Consider the following 21,930-nt stretch of genomic DNA (forward strand, 5'->3'; position numbering starts at 1 on the left):
TTTATTTATTTTAATTATTGTAAAACATTGGAGGCCTACTTGTTTTTCACATTGCTTTGGCAATTGGCAAGATAAACCAACAAGCTAAAAACAACTAAATAGTGCTGTCAATATACAGTCTTTGATTAAAGCAGACAGAATACGTTACTGAAATACACTGCTGCAAAGTTATTCATGGGCACCCCATCAGTAGCCTACATTTACTCCACTGGCCGAGGGGAAACACCTGGTGGTAATAAAAAAAATACCAAGATTACAGGGTAGACAGAGGTCTAACAGGGTGCAGTAGCATAACAGGGTGGACAAATGACCACCCAATTAATGTCTACCCTGTTGAAAAACTAACAGGGTGGACATTTTGAGCTAAAGTTAAACTTTTCCTGCCTGTGTTAGCATAACGGCTCGCAGGACCTCCCTCTAATTTTTCACAAACAGTTGTTGAAATTATTTTATTTGACTGATCTCCTCAAAACTTAGGCCTAACAGGATGGACACATTATGTTCAAGCACATTAAACTAACTTATGAAAATGTCAAAATCCGATAGTTGAGCTAGAAATTCACACAGCTAAATTTCCCTCCACTGGTGTGGTGCCACCAGATCACCTAATGAGAGTGATGTCAGTTAAAAAAAAAGCTTTTCCACTTAAAGGAGCAGTGCAACTCAGCAGGGTGGACATGGTCGTTGGTGACAAATATAAAACCTTATTTTTTTGTACAGAAGTGAACAATTTTGATAAAAACAACATTTGATGAAATTGATTTTGACTAGGAAAACTAAATAATAATAAAATGTTTGCAAATACACATTTTTATAAGTTATTTTTTTTAATCTAAGTTCAATGATTAACACTGGGGACATTGCTAAATCCCATAGTAGCCTACCTCTTAAACCAAAGCTTTTAAAATGCACAAAAACAACAACTTAGAAGCCAATCTCATTGTAATCATAAAAATGAACATGAAAAACCAAATGGAACTAGTATTTGTTTAAATTTAAACAAAATACAAGATGATTTGGACTGGGGACGCAAAAGGCACCACATAAAAAATTGACCCTAATGTATCTTTAAAAATGCTAAAATTATAGTGATTCTAGCCGGACGTGGAGAGGTTTACTATGCAATGGACGCCGGAAGTACTTTTGCTGTTTTTCGCGGGCTTGACACTGGTGAAAGGAAACCAGAAGGTGCTCGAAAGAAAGCAGGGATGCAGAGCAGAGTGAAAATTAGAGCGACAGAGAGGGAGGGAGAGAGAGAGAAGCGCACCATCGCTGAATGCGGCCCGGCTATAATTTCCTAGCGGAGAGGAGGAGAAGAGAAGACAGGGCATCCAGAGAAGAAAGACAAGACAGAGAGATAAGGAGGGGAGACGAGCGCTTCTATCATCTGAAACACTGTGTTGTTTTCACGGACGTAGCGTGCAGCATCACCTCGCTTTCTACGCATCATCCGCCCGGGAAGAGGACTGTCCGCATCTCGGTAAGGTAAACAAACCCACCTCTCGCACAGTTAAACATTTCGCCCTCTCTTTTTCTCATAATAAGCGCATGGAAAATATAACGTTAATGGCAGACCCCAGTTTTTGTGCGATGTTGTTGAAAGCTGTTCTTGTCAATTTCACCGGGCCAATAGTCTTCAGTACGGACGGGTATCCCGCGTATTACTGTTTTTGACGCAATAGCACAAGTGTCCCTCTGCAAGACAGGGAGAAACCCAACAACAGTTAACGTTACAAAACGTGTTTTTTATTGTTGTTTTTTTTATCCCACGTAAGGTTGCGAACGTTACGCCAAACTTCACATCAGTGCAGCCTGTCTTCGTCGGCTTAAATAAGCAGCGTTTCATTTGGTTATATTTCGACTGTGAACGTCTTTAATGCCCTCATATGTGCACGTGCGTAATGTTAGTGAATGAACTGACATTTTATTGAAATAGGTGCTGCTTGCTGAACATGTCGAACACTAAATTAACTGTTTCCAGCTTGGCTTAAATACTGTTAAATTCTACATGTGTAGGCCTAATCTACGTTTCGCTGTTAATCAACGCGAATTCCCTTTTTTCCTACCAGTTTTGGTTTGACATCCAGGCATAAACTGCGTGCACGCTGGGAGCACGTCAGGAGACCGTGTTGTACTCAGACTGGCAGAGCACACAGTGGGTGGCTCAGCTTTATAATTACGGTTTGTGCTCATTTGGGGAACTGAACCAGTCTGAGCAGTGCTTTCCAAAAATGGGGCCCATGGGAGGTTTATTAAGGTGTGTGTAGGAGACCTGGACAGCAAAATTACAAATCATTTATTTCACTATAATGTCATTCCATATAAAGGCTACAAATTAGAGAAAGAGTTGGTAATTCAGTATCTGTTGGTATGCCTCCGTACATGTGAAAACAACTTGATAGTTATTTCATGAATGATGCATGTCACAGCATGAGAAATGCTTTTTGAAATTATAGTGTGGTTGTAATTACACACAAGAGTTGTTTCCCATGTACTTCATATCTGTGCTGATATAACACTGTAATAATTAGCACTATAATAATTGCCTACCTCCCACCCCATCAGTGACTCTTGGCATCACAAGGTTCAGGTTCTGAACTATTGTTACCCACTGTAGGGAGCAGACAGTTATATTCAGTGCTGTACAAATACATTTCCACTCCTGTGAACCTTTATGACCAAATGGGGTCTTAAATGAATCTGTCTGGGGTTCTGAGACATGGAAAGGTTTGTGTTAAAGGATTGGGTTGTCGCGTCTTCTTCAGTAATCACATGATGTGTCGGCATTGATGGTGTGGTATTGTTGTGCACTGTACACCCATTTACAGTTACATACAGTTACACCCTTTTCCTTCTACTTTTAGTGCGCTGTACTACACACTTTTAGTAGGCCATAAAAATAATATAATAATTTCATAGCGCATTTTTTTTCAAATACTGCTCTATTGTGTCTTCACAATATCTACTTAAAAATATCTTATATATTCTATTATTAGTATAAATAAAAATGATGTGGAAGCTACTGTTCAGTTTTTTAATCGGTCATCCTAAATGCTGGAAAATGCTCCAGGTTCCTTTAGTGTGAGAGTACTCCGCTGTCAGCCAGGACTGGAACAACTTCACAAGCCAGGACTAGCACTGTGTGTAGAGAATGGAAAGCATACATGTGCTAATTTTTGTGCATTAAAAAACAGCACAGTAAAAGTCACAGTGCAGTGTACGATATTGATCTACAGCCGTACATTTGATTTAATTAAAGGCAGTGGTAAAAAGAAAGGTCTTCAGTCTTGATTTAAAAGAAACTGACAGCTGAGTTTCAGCAGACCTGCAGTTAGGAGCCTTTTCTTCATACAGTTTTATAAATAAGGACCCAGGTCTATTTTGAGAAAAAAAAACCTTGTTTTATTTTTAAATCACAGTGTTCATTGCTGTGTTGGGGGAAAATGACCTCAGCAAATATAAAGACCTTTATTGCCTTCACATAGTCAGCAGGTGTTTGCTAGTATACAGAATAACAAAATGTAGTCTGGTGTTAGGCTGGTGCTCATAAGTCACTTATTCATGTGTAAGCAACTGGTATGAAACAGAGGAGGTAAATAACTGCGAAGACCGCAGAGATGCCCATCACGCTAAGCTTAAGTTACAGCGACTGGAATCGGGTGGTTGCTAATGATTTCAGCAGTGCACTGAAGCTGAAAGCAGTCGTGGTTGCCAATCATTTTGTAGGCCCATTGTCCTGAAATCATAATTAGATTATATTGTTGTCAGAGCAGCATTATTTCATTGTACCAAATGGTGGCTTTAATGGTAACATGCAGACAGACATCCTCCTCTGAAGCGCAGCTGACTTTTGTTCTGTTCATCTTCTGGGACGCCTCTTTCTCTCAAGGCTGAGAGGAATGACCATGATGAAACCTCTTCTGGCATAATCCTGAAATATCTGTAATAAGCTGCAATTGGCTAATAATATTGTCTATGTCAATGTATCGGTCCATGTAACTGTTATTTAGAGATGACGACGCAATGAAGTTATGCTCATGAAACAGTAGCCCGTTATATTAACCCAGATAGTTAAGTCATGAGCTTGAGATAACAGGCTTTAAAAATAAATATGAGCAACCACAGGAGCTGTCAGCTTCTGTAAGAGTGCTATCTGCTTTTTCTGTATTTTATTCCCCATGTCCCTCACCCTTCCATCTATGCTGTCTGCGACTCTGCTGCCTCATGTCTCCATATCAAGGCTTCTATCGATCCACCAGTTGAATGGACCAGACTCCATTTATGGTTCACATGACATGCTTTGAGCTGGAGTGGATTTTCATGTCAGTGTGTCCAGCCTGCTCAACAGCTCTTTGTGCTCTAATAAGGGGTATGACCAGAGAGGGCAATCCCTCCATCTCAAGAAGATATGAGCCACAGCACCCGGTCATGACTGCTGAACCTCTGTGCTGCTCAGATAGATGTGGAGATATGGAGCTGACAGGAAGGAGAATGCTTTGCTTTGCTCAGAGAAATCACCCTGATAGCTGATTAAGGAGCACATCTGCAAGGGGAACGGCATCTTCTGAAACTAGACATTCCACAGTGAGATTCCACAGCTTTTTTTTTTATATATATAGTACAGAGATGGCATTCATACATTCTCCCTAAAACACAAGGCACAAGAACAGCTTTATGTTGTCTGCTGGTGTGTTTTTCAAAGCGCTAAGTGACTTACTATAACTTCAGATGCAAATATTTCATAATAACTTAATAACAGCTGCATGGAGTTTAGTCACAAAAATTAAATGTAGAAATCAGGAACAAAATGTCTTTAATGTAAAATATTCAGCGTTAATCAAATGCATCACCTGATATACAGGTTGTTACCTTTACAGCACAGTGTACTGTATAAGCAAATTACGTCATTTTGTCTAATATAGTTTTGGTGTTGTTGTTATTTTTTAATTGTCTTATGTCTGCATGGCAGAGGACACAAAGACTCACACTGTGGGCAAGTCCTACCTGCTCCTCAAATTCCATGTTTATCTTTCACTGCTGTTCTCAGTGGCTGTCATACCCAGAGTGCACTGAGGCCTGCGTGGTCACAGTGAACGTGAACACACACACACCATGAGGGGAACGGTTATATTCTAAAAAAAAATATTTAAACAAAGTCAACTGATATTATTCTGCTGCCACTGTTGTGAAATCAACGTTAATTTAGGAAAACAGTTATTTATATGCACATGTTGCTACTACAGTCTGTGTGCGCACTGTGTTGTGTAGGCTTGTTTAATTTAGTTGGTATCGTGCGGCTGTCATGAACCCATATTTTGCTGAGGTGCACACAAAGCGTGTGTCATGATGTGATTATTTGTAAGGAGAATTTGCGTTTTGCTTAAGAAATTAGCTCTGCTGTTTTCTCATTTCATTAACTGGACTGAGTTAGCGTCTTAGTTTTGATTCAGAGCTGGAATTATCATAGCTACTTTTGCAGTGCTATAGGAGAGGAGAGAGTAAGTTGTGCTGGTAGTTTGCTTTTTTTCCTAATGAGCGAAGGGGGTCAGAGGGCCATGTTTAAGAATCACTATTTGTTATTAAACGTAATTGTTAGAAAATGTCAGCCTTTATTTTGTATTTTCTCCAATACTAACTAATTTGGTGCAAATATAATAAATAAAAAATATGGTTATTTGTGGTGGAGGGAGGGTCATGCATTTTCCCCCAGTCAAGATAAAAATAAGTCACCCTAAATTTAGGTCGGTAAGAGATTCACCGTGTCGGTTATCCAATAAATTCTGTTATCTTCCAGACCAGAGAATCAGAGGACATTAATTGACAAAAAGTGAACATATCTAAAAACCTCTGTTTTGTCACAAAATAACCTTTAAATAACCTCCTTAAAACCCCTCAGTCAGGGTGGAGTGTGATTATTATAATGTACTTTGAACTCAGTTTTTTTTTTTTCATTTATATGTGATTGGCTGATTGCTTAAAAGCCTCATTTCCTGCTTTTGCTTTATTTCTATCATTTCTTGCTAATGTTTTTTTCAACCACACACACACCAAGCGGGTTAGAAAAGTGAAGCCAATATGGAAGTGCCTTGAATCTATATTCTTTCTAACTGCCAGCAGGGTCCACGCGGTGAAGTAATTTCCACCGTGGCAATATGTTGGGGCTCAACAGTATGCGGTATTTTTGCATTTTTCATCAATGAAGTAATCTGGTGCCACATTGCAGAGTAAGAGTGTCTGTATCTGTCACCTCACTGCACAGCGTGCCACTAACAGCAGCTTTATGGTCGGAGCAAGCTAGCTGCTGGGTGCTACTCAACAACATTGCCAAGCAAACTCCTTTTTGTAGTTTGACAGTGTCTTTTTCAGACGTAGCTATATATATCATTACCTTCAGGGCATGTCTATCAAGTCAGTTTAAATACTGCAGCAACGCAGGTGATTTAAAAATAAAAACTTGTTTTATTTTTAAATCACAGTGTTCATTGCTAGACAGATGGAGTGTGGTGTGTTGTAGGACTCTATCAAGGTATTATGGCATATCAGGTATATAAGTATAGACATCCCAACAGCGTGACTTTCGATACCGTCAAAAATACAGACGCTCTTCATTTCTGTTAATTTCTGACAATTTACTATAATAAACAAAAATGTTTATTAAAGTAAATCTTTTTTTTTAAATTTGAAGCTTGGGAGGTCCCGATCCGTGTCATTTAAAACTGAGTATCTCCAGTGTGTGTTGCTTTAGTGCAGCCTTTGCCTAAAGCAGTCGATATTGACTATTCTAACATTGACACAAACTTGAGGCTAGGGGCGGTTGATTTGGCAAAATATCATATCACAATTTATTTCAGGCAAGATCCCAATTTACGATGTTATCACAATTCATTTTCATGTTGGTTTTTAAGACTATTTTGCAAGTTATTGGTTTGTTGGTTTAAAACAGAAAAATAACACTACTTTATTAATCGTATACATTGTAGCGTAATCATTCATTCAAACAACAAAGAACTGATTCATTTTGAATACAGGGCCGAGCAAGGGGGTTTTCTTGGCGGGTTTCGCTCTTTGCAACCCGGCTCTGACTCAGCTAATAGGACAGCTAGCAGTACGGCTAACCGAGCTAACTAGCCACCGATAAAGATGCAAAAGTAAACGTATCTCTTCATCAAGAAACTCTGTGAAGCACCTCTGTACTACATTCCCTATTGGTCTCTGTGTTTAGTCTCGTTCATGCCGTGTTCACTGGGAGGCTGCTGAATGCGGTTTCTTTGCCCGCTAGCTCAGCTCTGGTTCTGGTGCCCAATCTGGCACCGCTCGACATTATCCCGGCCTAAAAACCTTCAGTGCTTGAGTAGAGGTGTAACGCAGTAAACACAGTAAACTCCCCAGTAGGGATACACAATACTGAAAAAATGTGATGTTGCGATATTGATCAGGAATATTGCAATAATGATATTGATTTTGATATTCTTAAACATAAGTAAAAATACAAGTGTGTGGGCCTTGTTTCTGATATATTTCCTCTTTGATCTCTGTTGTTTTGTTGTCTCCCTGAGCCGCACTATCTTCTTGCTTTTCTGTCCTTTCTTTTCTTTTGCTTCCCTGACACGCTTTGCTTTTTTTGTTTTCTCTTTCTCTTCACTCACACGCTATCAAAGTATGCACACACCTGTCATGTGGTAAGCCCCATAGTGAAGTGGACCTATTTGCTCACACTTTAATACGATAGGGCAATGAACTAAGCTCTAAATCAAACTCAACCAAACGGATGCATTTGTCCACAAATGAAATGGAATATTGCGTACTTTCTGCAACATTTTTGATATGATATTATCCAACGTGATATTGCAGTAACAATATTGAGTCAATTTATTGCGCAACCCTACTTCCCAGGTGCTCCAAGCTCCCAGTCCGGGCAGAGTTAGCGGTGACCACTAGGCTAACTGAGCTAATTAAATAACAGCCGCTAGTTAGCCAGGGTTAGCAGTTACTTTAGCAATAAGTCAATCAATCAATCAAACACAAAATGTATTCATAGAGCACTTTAAATATCCAAAGTGGACAGAAAGTGCTGTACAGAAAAATAAATACACATAATACATAGTTCACATGACGTTAGGCATTTAAAAGCAAATAAAATAATCTTAAAGTGGATCCTATAATGTACACTCAGCTAGTGGAGTGAGGCTAAAATGGGGGATATGTGCTCACCCCCACGTACAGTGCATTATAGTAATCCAATCGAGTTGTTACAAAGACGTGGATTACGGTCTCAAAGTGCGACCTAGAAAGAACTGGCTTTATTTTGGCCAGTGGCCACAACTGAAAAAAAGCTTGTCTTTACGACTGACCTTATCTGTCAAAGTAAGTCAGAGTCTTAAAGTCGATAGAGTCGATTTTAAACCCGAGGTTAGTGATCGTTGGCTTGATGTACTGACTCAAGGAACCCAGATCGACACGGGGTGTCCCAGTGGTGCCACCAAAAAACATCAGTTCTGTCTTACTTTCATTAAGACTTAAAAAGTTAGGAGCAATCCAGGCCTTTATGTCGTCAAGACACTTAAGTAACGGTCCAAAAGTTTCATTCTTTTTAAGAGGCACATAGATTTAACTCGTCCACATAACAGTGGAATGACATACCAAGCTAAGTAGGGAACCAAGCGGGAGCAAATATAGAGAGAAGAGGGCCTAAAATTGAGCCCTGTGGGACCCCACAAGAGAGAGGATCAGAGGAGGACACAGAATCTCCACAGTTGACACAGAAATTTCTACCTTCTAAATAAGACTTGAACCATTTGAGTGCTATGCCCTTGATGCCCACCCACCGCTCCAAATGAGAGATCAGGATTTCCAACAAACAATCTAATTGTGGTTCTCAAGGTGTCTAGGGGTATCGGGACATAAACATAAACCAGATATATTTGGTATTGAAAGGATATTTATTTAAAATAAAGCTAACAGAGCTCACAACAGAAAATGGGCCAATGGGTGCTGTGGAAATCAACAAAGGAATATAACAGAAGGAGGTTCTCAAAAGGAGGATTACTAATCTAACTACAGGCAAAAATAAAAGCAGTAAACCAAAAACCTCAATGCTTTGCCAAAACCAAAACACAAAGCGCACAGCACCCCTGAACCTAGTGGCAACTAACATAAAAGACAACTACTGTGGGTGCAAGAATGGTGTCAGTTTTTAGATCTTAAACCCTGGCCCACTTCCTTATTTTTACACAGTTTTAACAAAGTCACGTACACAATGTCTAAACAACACTAAATACAACAACAAGCTCTGAGACATGTGGCACCGAGGCAAGCAAATCGGGTGTGACAGCTGCCTCGACTGGCAGACCAAGCAGGCTTTTTAAACAGATGGTGGACTTCGCTGGAGCTCCTTGATTGGCATGCTGCACCAATCAGCGTCAGCGTCAGGGTCACAGGAACCCAGGAACCCAGGAAGTAGGTGGGACCTTCCTTTTTCGCACAGCCAATCTGCAGCGTGGGTTGGCACAATCTACTCAGCATAATAGATAGAAATGCACAGCCAGCCGTAACAGTCCACTGTGTCAAATGCTGCAGTCAGATCAAGAAGCACAAGAATAACACAATCCCCAGAGTCAGTAGCTAAAAGGATATAATTAAAAAGTTTTAGAAGAGCTGATTCGCTGGTATACAGGTTATGTAAGTAACACTTCTGTTTCTCAGCAAACTCCGTAAATCACAGAGAGTTGAGGCAGAGGCAGCCAGGGGACATGGGGAACTTTAATGTTTATTTTATGACGTCCAACAGTTACAGTGCTGCCTTTGTAGACAGCGGAGGACCCAGGCAGCGAGGCTGCTGATTTGCTATGTTGACAGAATAGTGTGGGCACTGTAACACAATATTAACGATCTCTCTGAAAAGGCAGATTGTGGAGACATTTTAATCGTTCACGATCTAATATCGTAAAATCGCACACCGCTACTTGAGGCTTCAAAATGGTAGTTCACAAACCAATGGGTGACGGTGTGGTGGCTACGTCCATTTCTTTTATATAGTCTATAACAAACAATCAAGTGCAGAGAGACATGCCTTTATTCCTAAGTCACTCTGTTTGATAAGTATATTTGGTTACATTTAGTATGAAGCTTCCTTCTTTTCTGATCTGCTCTCTTTTGCCCTGTTAAAGATGCCGTTTGTTCAGTTTTTGTAGTTTTTTAGCTATAAGATGTTCGCAGTAACCAGGCAAAGGCTGCTATGGTTTAAGTCTCTAAATGATCTCTGATGATGAATAGTCTCTGATGATACACGGGGCAACTTTTTGAGCAATGTTGCTGGGCAGTCTTGCTAGTGGCAAGTCCGACTATGTTTTGAACGGATAGCGGCGGTGCGGGACGGGTGGCGGAGTGGTGGGAGAAGGGGATTACGGTAGTAATCTTTACTCATTACCATTGACAGCAACGTTGCCCTGCACGATTGCTCTTTAGAGAAAAGATAAAAACTAAATTGAAAAAAAAATCAGAAACACTGTTTATTTTAACAGCAGTAAATAGAGTAGAAAAATTATCTGCATTTGAAATTAATTATTTTGTCTAAGAAAAAATCCACAATTAAGGCAACAGGATTAAACTTTTCTTTAGGCCTCTATCAGTTTTGGGCACTTTGGATTGTTTGTTTTACATCTTCATTTCCTCAGAGCTCTGACAGGATTTATGTTTATCATCATGAAGCTCTGGTTGCTCTGAGTAACTGGAGATACGTCCACAGATTATACAGATTATTTCCAGATTATTCCCATACAAATGCATGTCCTGCTTTCCTACATGGCATTATAACTTTTATTAAAAATAGAATCAACTCTGGAAAGGTAGCTGTGATATGACGATATGATGTTATATGAGGGCTGCCCTGCTAGTAGTAACACTGTGTCCCTTAATCATAAAGACATCTGTAATTTTACAGCACTTAACGGCACTTTCCTCCTGCCTTTTCTCCATCTCAGCTCTGCCTTTTCTCTTTCTCTCGTTCTCCTGCGCATTTTGTCTCCACACTGCTCGTCCACTCACACTCACGCACTGACTGAACGCTGTGTGATGTGTGTCGCGTGTGATGACAGAGATCATACCATCAGGTTAAAAGCAGGTGGGAGGCTGACAGTCTACAGATCTGAGCGACTGTGGCTGCCCTGTGACAGATTCAACTTTTATATTCTTGTTTTGCAAAAGTCTGGATGTCGTATTTGGCGCAGCGGCACTGCAGGAGAGAGAGACACGCCTGTGATCTGGATTCTCCTATTAAAAATAGGATAGCTATATCATCGCTGCCACTGGTGAAGCTGATAATAACAGTTGATAATTAATAATAACAGCAGACTAAAACAGCCCTCGGACCGACAAGGCCAGTCCGCGAGTTTAATCTCCACAGAGTCTTCTTGTTTACAGTGTCGTCGGTCACTAGCATGCAAAACAATAGCCTTCACTCTTGGACTCTTGGATTTTTCAACACGCCTAAGTGGCCAGTGGGAGTGACTGTGTTATCCGTCACGGCCAAAATCCACCCACCAAACAGTTGGGTTGGCGGGTGTTAATGTGAAGCCCTGATTGTTTTTAGGACTAATTAAATAAATATACAGTACACTGTATAATGCTACATGATAAATATACCCACAAATAGACCCAGTGATCGATGATCAACCCAAAAAATCCTGATTGGACACCTCTACTAATAGCCTTCATAAAGAACTCAATGGCGCTGTGGAAAACAAGTCTGGAAGCCAACTCAAAGCCAGTTGCACAAGATCATCACAAAGACTGGCTACGGATACCAGTTCCGAAGTGAAAGATGTATACCAGGAATGAGCGAGACATCAACATCTCACTGATCCACACTACCAGGATGTATAGCAACGACACTGGAATGTCTTTCAGACTGTACAAGTGATGTCGGATGGTATCAAAAAGAGGGAAAAGAATGAAAACTGAGGGGATTGAACTACCAGAAAGCAACATTGCAGATGTTCAGGACAGCTGCATATATCTTTGGGGTCCCACAGGCTAACGGAAACCATGAGGAAAAGATGGTAATGTTATCCTGTAGGATTCAGACCAGATTGCTTTTAATTCTCAAGTATACTGTATGCCTTTGCTGGAGTATTTGTATTCATAAATCTTCTCAATTAATTATATAATTTTTGAAGTTTGAAAGTTTAAGTCTGAAGTATGAGATAAGTGGACTGAATGGAATCTACAAATTACAGTAGTCTCTTTTTTAAACTACTTGTGTAACAATTTCTGTGTAAATAACAACTTTGAAGAGGGAGGCGGGAAAATGATGAACATTTTTACCAACATTGTAGGAGTCCTTACGCACGGAATAGGGAGAGGTTACATTTACAGTCTACCACCTGTGAATTCCCCACTGTCCACTTTGAATAAAAGGCAGTTTTATGGAGTTTTACACTGACTGGACTATTTTTACTTGCCCCTGCCCCTATTCAGTATAATGAAACATTCAGTTTTAAGATGAATACGAAGTGGAAAGTAGGTTTAAACATCACACCTTGTTTACAATAACGTTATGAGGATGAGAACCTGGATAAGGTAGAAGGGATCTACCTGCCATCTGGGGTCTTGTGTCTCATTTTACCACACGGGGTAATACTCTTTACTTCGCTTCTTCTCGCTCCATCCATTGTATCAATGGGAAAATTTAAAAATTTTCCTTCAAAACTACACATTCTGTTACTTCTGGAGTGGTGATGAAACTTCTGTTTCCTCATCTCAGCTGGAAAAGCTGTAGAAAGGTGACACAGTGGTTGGCTTTTTGCAAATATTGTGAGATTTTACTGAAGATACCACGTTATGTGGGCAAGAATTTCACAGGCCATAGTCGCAAAACATCATAAGTCAAAAACTAGCTCCTAACTGGCAGAGTTAAGAGGAACTCAACTAATAAGGGCAGTGTCAGTTCTACTTTTCATACTCTTAAGTTTTTGGTCTAAGAGTAATTTACAAAACATTTCAAATTGTATCACTTAAAGAAGCCCCTGAGTAGGCTTCTAACAGCATATTTTGATTGTGGCAATTTTATTGGGATCCAATCAGCTCGCCAAAAAAGCCATTTAAAAAGACTTCTAGAGATCGCCTCCTTGGATCTTGCATCTTCCAGCCTAGTTGAAGGAAGACAATTTTTTTCTGATTTGTGTGATTACAGAGATATTTACTGCTTTTATATTTCACACAGCAATCAACTTGATTGAACAGAAGTAAATTTATTCTCTGTAGAGATGAATAACTGTTCAATACTTTACAGGCAATTGTTTTTGCAACTTTCAGAGTTTTAATGGGATATCAACAGACAATCCGATTTATGTTTCTCTTCCGATAGGACAGTAGTTTCACAGGTAACTGCTACACTTCAGTTTATTCAAGGCAAACATTTTCTGTTTGGTGATGCTCTGTCTACACTGCGGTTGTGAAATGTTGATCAGGTTTGTCGTGTTGCACAATACGTGTCTCGCTAACTTCATCAACCATGTAAATTACATGTATACCTTGAAAGGTTACTGCAAGCTATGAAATGTTCCAGACCAACAACCACAAGGTAAAACAGCTTTTGTCTTTGTTATAGTTTCACCTATGGAATATCACAGATTTGAGCCCAGCCGATGCACTTGGATTGGATTTCAAGGCCGATACCAATAACGACATTTTAAACTTTGAAGAAATCTGCAAATGGTATATTGATCAATATAAATTTTTTAACAAAACATAACATGGTCAAACTTTTAATCCATTTTCTGTAAGGATACCTTATAATTTGTTATCCAGTTTAATTGGTTATTTTTACCAAGATAAGAACTGAATAGGACATTTTGCGGTTAACAATACACTTGCCAGCAACACTGTTTCTAAATTACCTGACACATATAAAAATATACAAAATACACTTGATATGATAAAATCAGCAGATAATATTGGCCAGGCTGATGTATCGGAAAACAGAATTCAGGTTTAACTAGAAAAGCTGGGAGGGTTAAAGATAAAGTAGAAAATGGGAAAAATACACAATTTGAAAATGTCACGTTTTCTGCTAGAATGGCAAAATAAATCATGATTAATCATTGCAATATACTGTAAACTCAAGATGATCAGGTGTTCACCATAATCAGTGCCTTTTCTGAGTGCAGTTTTAGAATCCTGACACAAAAAAAATGGGTGTTGTGTCTCATTTTACCACACAGTAAGGGTAATGTGAGTGTAGGTATGGAACAAGTTTACTCCTGGGGGGAATAAAATGACTTAAAGGTCCATTTTTATCCTCTTCAGGCATTTCACTAAAGTCATAGCAGCATGTCAGCACAGATAGTCTGATCTCTTTCAAGGAACATAACGTGATACTTTCCATTTTCAGCAAGAGTGCATCTCCTCTTTAGTGTCATGCGTTGGGGGTGGGAGGTGGCCAAGTGAAAACACAGAAATCTATTATCATATTATAATCTATTTAACTCTGTTGAGTTCTTTCTAGAGCTGTAGTCAACCAAAGAAATTCTTGGTCAACTGGAATTCTTCCAGTCAGACAAGGGAATGCCCACATAAAATACTAGTGAGGGCAGAATAACGCGGCACAGGTGAAACTAATAAGGGCGGAGCAGACAATGACACAAACACATGGAGACAGGAAGTGAAATAACTGAAACTAGACGAGTATAGTATATACTTATATGTATTACTAAATACATCACTAAATACTGTGTGTCTTCTTCTCGCTCCATCTCTCTTGGCACTGGTTGTGTGCAGTGTGACAGATGAGCTAGGACAACCAGACCAATATTAAAAGGGATGGTTCTCCACAAGGACTCAGAGGTCTCCAGATGGTATGGCTGGGTGGGGGAACTTACCTATTTTAATGCTGACTGTGTGACATGGGGATGCAGGAGATAAGCAGCATCATCACTAGCAGTATTACAGTTAAGTGTATGTCTTGATATTGTATTGTCTGTTTTGGCTTTATAATGATGCTGCACGCTTTTCATGAGGTTTGGTGCAGGGATATACTAGGATTGTAAAGATTTACAGTCTCTCCGTTGAAGGCAATAACTGAAGCCATACGTGGAATTGTTGGGACTTGGGAACTGGCCTAAATGAAATCCTGTTGATAAAGACCCTGATGTGTGGCAGGAGAAATGCTGTAATTGTCTGTTTTATGTTTGATTTAGCACATCATCTGAGAGGGAGAGATACACACCCCTTCAATACACAGGAGGAGATTTTAGACCTAACTCTGATGTTACCCTAAGGTTTTTGTTAATCTGCCTACACCATTTAAAAAAAACAGAAAAGAAAAGAAAGCCTTCATTAAGAAAAATATGGGATTATATTAATTATTGGAAAATGTTCCTAACTAGAAAGTGTGACATTGTTGCAGTAGTTGCAGTAGTTGTTCCTCATGTCCAAAATCCACAGCCAAACAAAAATACATTCTGAAGTTCAGCTGAAGATAATATGAGGCTTCATCAGTCTGTGTTAGACAAATCAAGTTGATATCTTTTCTAAAAATTAGTTAGAAATTGTGTTTCCTTGCTGAGCTGTGGTGGAGGAATAGTAACACGAAGAGGGACATTTACACTAAGAAGACTTCAGAATACCCACCTGATGTGCCTAACTAACTCATATTCACTTCAGCTGACCTTCAGAATGTATTATTGCACATAAAGATGGTGGATTTTGTCCCACATTGCTTTGATTCAAACTGTGCTATGGCCAGAGTCAGACCCGTTGAAAAAGAGAGTTGCAGCACATGGTTCCTGTAGATCTCAATAGTTCGAGGCAAAGCGCTGCTGTCAACCTGTTTGAATGGTTTCCGATGGATGATATATAATGCCAAAATCAAAACAAAGAAAAGTCATGGATATTCCACTTACAATCTAATATACATGACTATCTTAACTAGTACCTTTTACCTAGTTTTAGATTGATTTTTTTATTACTTAATGAACTAGAAAAATACATTGGGTTATACTTTAGATTTCAGAATGTGACTGGTATGTCATTCAGCTGCATTATTTTCTACAGCATAACAATAACAATAGCCATTAATGGTTTTAGATTAGATTAGCTGTCATTTAGGATGGGAGAAACATGTTAACATTTAGAAAAGATGATGGTGACTGAGGAAATTTAAAAATTTTGCGTACGTTAGCTAGCTGCAATTAGAATCTATCGCCACTATCATATGATAAACATGAATTAATGTTGGCAACAAAAAACACCATTATTGACCAAAGTCATGAGAGGTCAGGTAATGTGTTAAAAAAAAATTGCATCAACTTACCAGTGTGCGTTCTTGGGAAACTTGAAATTGAATGCGGTTTAATGCTGGAACTATGCAGTGTTTGGAATTGCTGCTTGGCCCATGACACACAAGGCTTGCTGGAAGTGTCTCAACTCTCTGTTTCAACAGTTCTGGCCTGTATCGAATGCTTACATAAACCAAATACGGTGTTAATGTATATATGACCATGTGAATATTGGATAAAGACAGACAAAAATGTGAACCTGACCTTCAAGTATCCAAATGGTCACTGTGTTTGCTCTTCATTTTTGTTGCCAAATGCCAGCACAATTGCAAGAACACAGTTTATTTCGCTGAATGGATGTGATTGCATGGCCATTGATAAATCATGCTTCTCTTCTAAATTCTGAAGCAGGAAGGATGACTTTCCAAGGTTAAGAAAGCATACGCATACTCTTATGTCTAAAAGTAGGACCAAATGTGTGTCACTAATTTTGGGTCACTTTTTGGGCTGGTTTCCTTCTCCGAGACATTTGATAAATAAAGGCCCTGAAAGAGAGAACGGTGATCTCTTAAGAACTTCAAAGGCTGAACTGTCCATCCATGGCACCGGGTGCACCGCTGACCTTATTCCACCAAACAGCCTTCTCTGGCCTGAAGTTGGCTTTAAGTCAGTCCTATCTGTAATCAGGACAGGAAGTCAGAGGAGATGATGATGACATCTGAGGTCAGAATTCTGTGGTCCTGTGGCTATAGGCCACAATACTTCACGAGTTAATTTGTCCTGTTTGTCTAACCAACAGTTCAAATTTAATTAATTAATGGATATCAGTACACATTTTCTATCAGCTGAAACATTGATTAATTGTTTTAGCTGAATTCAGGTAGAAATGATTTCCATTATTTTGTTTTGCCCACAACCCTGTACGCAGGATAAGCGGTTGATGATGGATGGATAGTTTGTTATGGATCTAATCACTACCAAAATTCATGTATTGTCTTGGTGACAGTATTGACTACAGAGTAATGTGCTGAGGTAGAGACGACAAAGAACCTGTTTTCATCAACCCAGTTCTGCACTCACGTCATGTCAAGTGACTGAGATTTGACCATGTTCTGTGAGTACTGCTGCAATGGTACCGTAGCTGGCCGCTGTGTAAGTGCCCTTTGTGTCTGTGTGTGTGTATCGGTGTTGTAAGTGTGGATAGCACTTCAGTCAGTGGTTCTGTTTAACAGGGCCAGAAGTGGCAAAAGGGACTCACAGACCCACTATTGTCCCCTAATGATCAGACACACACACAGACTCACACAGATAAAAGATGTGTTTCTCTGTGTCCTGATGAAGTCAGCCGCAGTGTGCATGAAGTCATTCTGCTCTCAAACGCCACGCACCCCTTGTTAGTGGATGGGAAACTAATGGTTGGTTCAGGGTGCAACAAGCAGCCGGGAGTTTTTATCTCACCCTCGGTTGGCGGCGTGGGTACAGACTCTTTAGCTAGGAACTACAGTTCAGCATGTCTCGAGATAATCGCAGCATGGACATTTTTTCCATACATTAATGTTGCAGTAATTGTATCTTTCCCTACATGTGGTCAGTCAATGAATGCCTAACTTACATAAAGTGGTGCAGGAGTTACCCTGGGGTGCTAATTAGATGCTTGATCTGCTTGTTGGTCTAAATTTATATTCACATTTTATGGTACTTTATTTTTTTGATGGATAAGAACAGGATGCAGCTTGTTTTAGGCGAAAAGATTAGCTTTGTTTTAGTCAAGTGCAGCTGTAAAGGCTTTGTTCATTATTTTTTAATGACCAATTGTAACATTTAGTTGTGTGGTTGTGTTTAGTGATAGTAATCAATTAATTACAGCAAAATGATTTGATTATTAAGACTCAGGAGGTTGAAACATGCACGGATGTGTTTCCAAGAGGTTCTCCCCCCACATCCCTTCAAGTGGATCCATCCATCCATGTAATGTCAGAGGTCAAGCGGGAAATAATAAAATGAAATCAAGACAGAAAGAGTGGAGTTTAAATTGAAAATTCAAATGAAATGGGCAGAAAAGGTGGAAAAGACTCTCTCTCTCTCTCTCTCTCTCTCTCTCTTTCTCTCTCTTTCTTTTAACTATTTGACAAATAGAATCACTCCAAGGCAGTGTCAGAAATACCACCCCGCTATTTGAAATATATCAGAAAGCCATGGTCAATAGTACCAAAGGCTAGACTGAGGTTAAGCAGCTCTGTACTGATGGAGGCATTGGCGGCATTAAATGCACAAAAGCTTCTGAAAATGTAAGCAAGGAAACTAGCAAAAATGACTTGCTAGGTTAAAACGGCCAGAAAGGTCCACATCTAAATAGTGGTAAAATGAGTTTGTTTGAACATCAGTATGCCACAGAGAGATTGTAGTCATAGCCCTCTTTTTGTCTGGTCCTGACTTGTAAAACCAAGAAGTCACTTGGCAGAATTCTCCAGAAAGATAAATGTGTCTGAAGGACACTGTGATGAGACCGTAAAGGACAGTTCTTTGGGCCCTGGCCCAAAGCCGGGGCGAGGTTTTAATCTTTAATTATGAAATCAGCTTAATGGCACAAGCAGTCTACTAGCCAGCTGATACATATGAAACCTCATTTGAAACAGAAAGGACCTTTTTTTCTGAATAGAAGCAAAAAAAAGAGAATATCTCTGCTTCCTCCTGGCAGTAATGCTCTGGCATTGTGTAAGCTGAAGCATAGAAATACTGTACTTTCAACAGAATCGCAGCAGTGGTGTAAAGAGCTGGTTTCTAGATAGAAAATTCAAGGAAGGGCCTTGTGTGAAGGTCAACTTCAGAACAAACTTAGACATATAGGCTACATAAATAAAGATCTTTAGAGAGAATTTAAAAAGTCATACACACTTGCAGACCTTACAAAGGCTCCAAATCATTTAGCACAGACATTTTGATTTTTGAACTAGGCATTTTCAGATGTTGAATTTAAGTATTCTCACAAAGATAGAAACCCCATGGTGGGGTCAGATGCACAGTTAACCTCACAGACATTTGGTCTAAATGCAAAAGAATCCCTCTAGTGATACTTTTCAAAGGTCAAGTATTTCTTTTCTGCTTTTCAAAAGGGCAACTTCACACAACAGTGCTTGACAGGAGAGATTTAACTAATGTGATTCATTACTAACACACACATATATCCCTACACACTCTCCACAGTGTATTCATATGGTCAGTACGGCACTGACCAACAGAACTGAGCATCTTGCTGACCATCTGCATTGTATGAGAGATGGAGGGACCGTAGGGATGAGGTCTGCTGGCTGCCCAGCTATTTCATGCATGACTGCCAGACAAAGGAGAGCAGGGCAGCTGGTCCACCACGTAGCCATACCAGTGTTTACAATTTTCAGGAGAGCCAAATACTGGTAGATACCAAACGTGATGGGCAAAATAACATACCACATGACTAGGAATTCATCTTAAATTGGAAGTAAATAAATCAGAGTTAGTGGGGCAGCTTGGTAGCGAGTTTAAGTGAAGGTACCAATATCAGTTTTAAAAGTAAAAAAATGTTTATATACTGTTTATATATGTCTATGTTTATATACTGTTGTTCACTCAGGGAACATAAAATAATTGTGACAGCAGAGAAACCAGAAGATGGTAACAACAAATCTTGTCTCTAAAGCTACATTAGATGTAGCCAGACACCACATTGCTCTATCATGTGGAATCTGGGCCCAGCACCAGCCACCGTGTGGTAATGGCCATACGGTGGCTGGTGCTGGGCAAACATTTTAATTAATGAGTTCTGCAGAGTGAGCTGACAACAATCATTATCATTGTTTGATTTGACTACAGTGACTTTGTGTGACAAACTGCACAAATTTACAAAATTTTAAAAACATATACATACAATGATAAACACTAGTAGAGCCCAACTGATTTATCAAATATTATTGGCAGATATGAGCTAATTGCAGATAAATCGGTATCTGCATTGTTTACTTTTAAGAATTGCTGGTGAACATAGTGGAGCCTTTAGCTTGGAATCGTAAAAGAAAGAGAAGCCACAGTGAAGGGATTTGCCCTTAATTGACCCTCTCTTAGTTACTGTTGCTAAGTTCGACAAACTGTCGGACCTGTCGAATTTATCACGGCGCTGCCACTGTCTGTAACTGCAATAAATTCTGTAAATTTTTAGAAAAATGAATAAAGCGATCTCAGAAAGGGGACAGAAATGCTTGCATTATACATTTGAAGGTTGTATTCAGGCTGTTAAACTGATGTGAAACATATAAAGACAGAAGCAAAATCACAGAGAAAAAGGGAACCACCGCATCACCTGGCGACTGAGACAAAGCTGTGCTCTCAAACTAAAGAGTACAAACGTTCATCCCAAGTGCTGTCAGTCCAAATAATAAAATCGAGAAGCTACGTCTTAACGTCCTAACTGGACTTTTCCAACCTTAATAAATACTATTTTGCTGCATTGATGAGTGAGTGTGTGGTCCCGGAGGGAGTGTGTGTTTCATTGGCAGATGTCCACACAGCCCTAAAAGCCCCATGGCCTTGGGGCTCCTTTTATGGAGCATGAAGGGGAAGAAAGAGAGAGAGATGCATTGTAGTGAAGGACAGATAAAGAGAGTGTCCCACAGTTTAATTGTGAATTTAGACCTTTCCTGCTGCTGTCTTTAAGTGCCCTTGAGCAGCTTCAACTTCAGAGCAGAAAATAAAGAGTTAAGGACAGATTGCAGCTTCTTAAGATGAAGCAGCCGCTTTGAAGCAATGCACTATGTTTGTGGGTTATACCGCCGGTCAAATAGCCGTTATTTGATGACACCAAAATCATCAATCTGTGGCTCTGTAGTAGGTAACATACGGTACTGTGCTATGCTACTTATGCAGGTGTGGAAAAAGTAAGAATGCTTTCAAAAATAGACATGTAAATAGATTATATTTATCAGTTGACCAAATGCTAAGTAAGTGAACATAAAAAGACACTACAAATCAGTCATTATTTGGTGTGACTACCCTTTGTCTCAACACACCATCAATTTTGTAGGCCTTTTCATCAGGTGCATGATTAAACAATTATACCAAACAGGTGGTCAGCTGGGATTGGCTGCCACCCGCGACCCTGTACGCAGGATAAGCGGTTGACGGTGGATGGATGGATGGATGGATGGATGGACCAAACAGGTGCTCATAATCACACAGTAAGTGGAAAAACAATCATTAACTGAAACAGAAACAGCTGTGTAGGAGGAATACAATTGGGAATGGCCAAACTCAGCTAACAAGGCGAGGTTGCTGAAGACAGTTTACTGTCAAAAGTCATACACCATGGCAAGACATTTCAAGGGAGACGGGGGTTTCTGGATGTGCTGCCCAAGTTCTTTTTAAGAAATACAAAGAAATGGGCAACACTGAGGACCCAGAATTGGAAGAGGTCCAGCAGTGCCATCGGCTCAGAACTGGCAGAAAACAGCGATCTACTGTCCAGAGAAGTCTGGTCAGAAGTGGCCTTCATTGAAGACTTGCCTACCTCTGCCATGAAAACAAGGCCAAGAGACTTAATGATGCACAGAAACACAGGACCTGGGGTGCAGAAAATGGCAGCAGGTGCTCTGGAGTCAAAATTTGATAGATCTGGCTGTAACAGAAG

The 21,930-nt window shown here is 39.8% G+C and overlaps 1 protein-coding gene across 2 annotated transcripts in view; it reads left to right on the forward strand.

The window, feature by feature from the left end:
• Positions 1 to 1,168: 1,168 nt before the first annotated feature.
• cntn2 (contactin 2) overlaps positions 1,169 to 21,930 on the forward strand; it is a 53,386-nt gene continuing 32,624 nt past the window's right edge. Inside the window, exon 1 of one of the 2 annotated variants that reach the window (XM_038697472.1) lies at positions 1,169 to 1,480. In XM_038697472.1, coding sequence (XP_038553400.1) covers positions 1,277 to 1,480 — 204 coding nt within the window. In that variant the 5' untranslated portion in view covers positions 1,169 to 1,276. Of the gene's footprint in view, positions 1,486 to 21,930 lie in introns of both variants that reach the window. The other variant, XM_038697473.1, reaches the window with a different exon arrangement.

This window comes from Micropterus salmoides, unplaced genomic scaffold (genome assembly GCF_014851395.1).
Source record: "Micropterus salmoides isolate LMB-PRFRI ecotype aquatic unplaced genomic scaffold, ASM1485139v1 Ms_hic_scaffold_4, whole genome shotgun sequence".
Classification (NCBI taxonomy): Eukaryota; Metazoa; Chordata; class Actinopteri; order Centrarchiformes; family Centrarchidae; genus Micropterus; species Micropterus salmoides.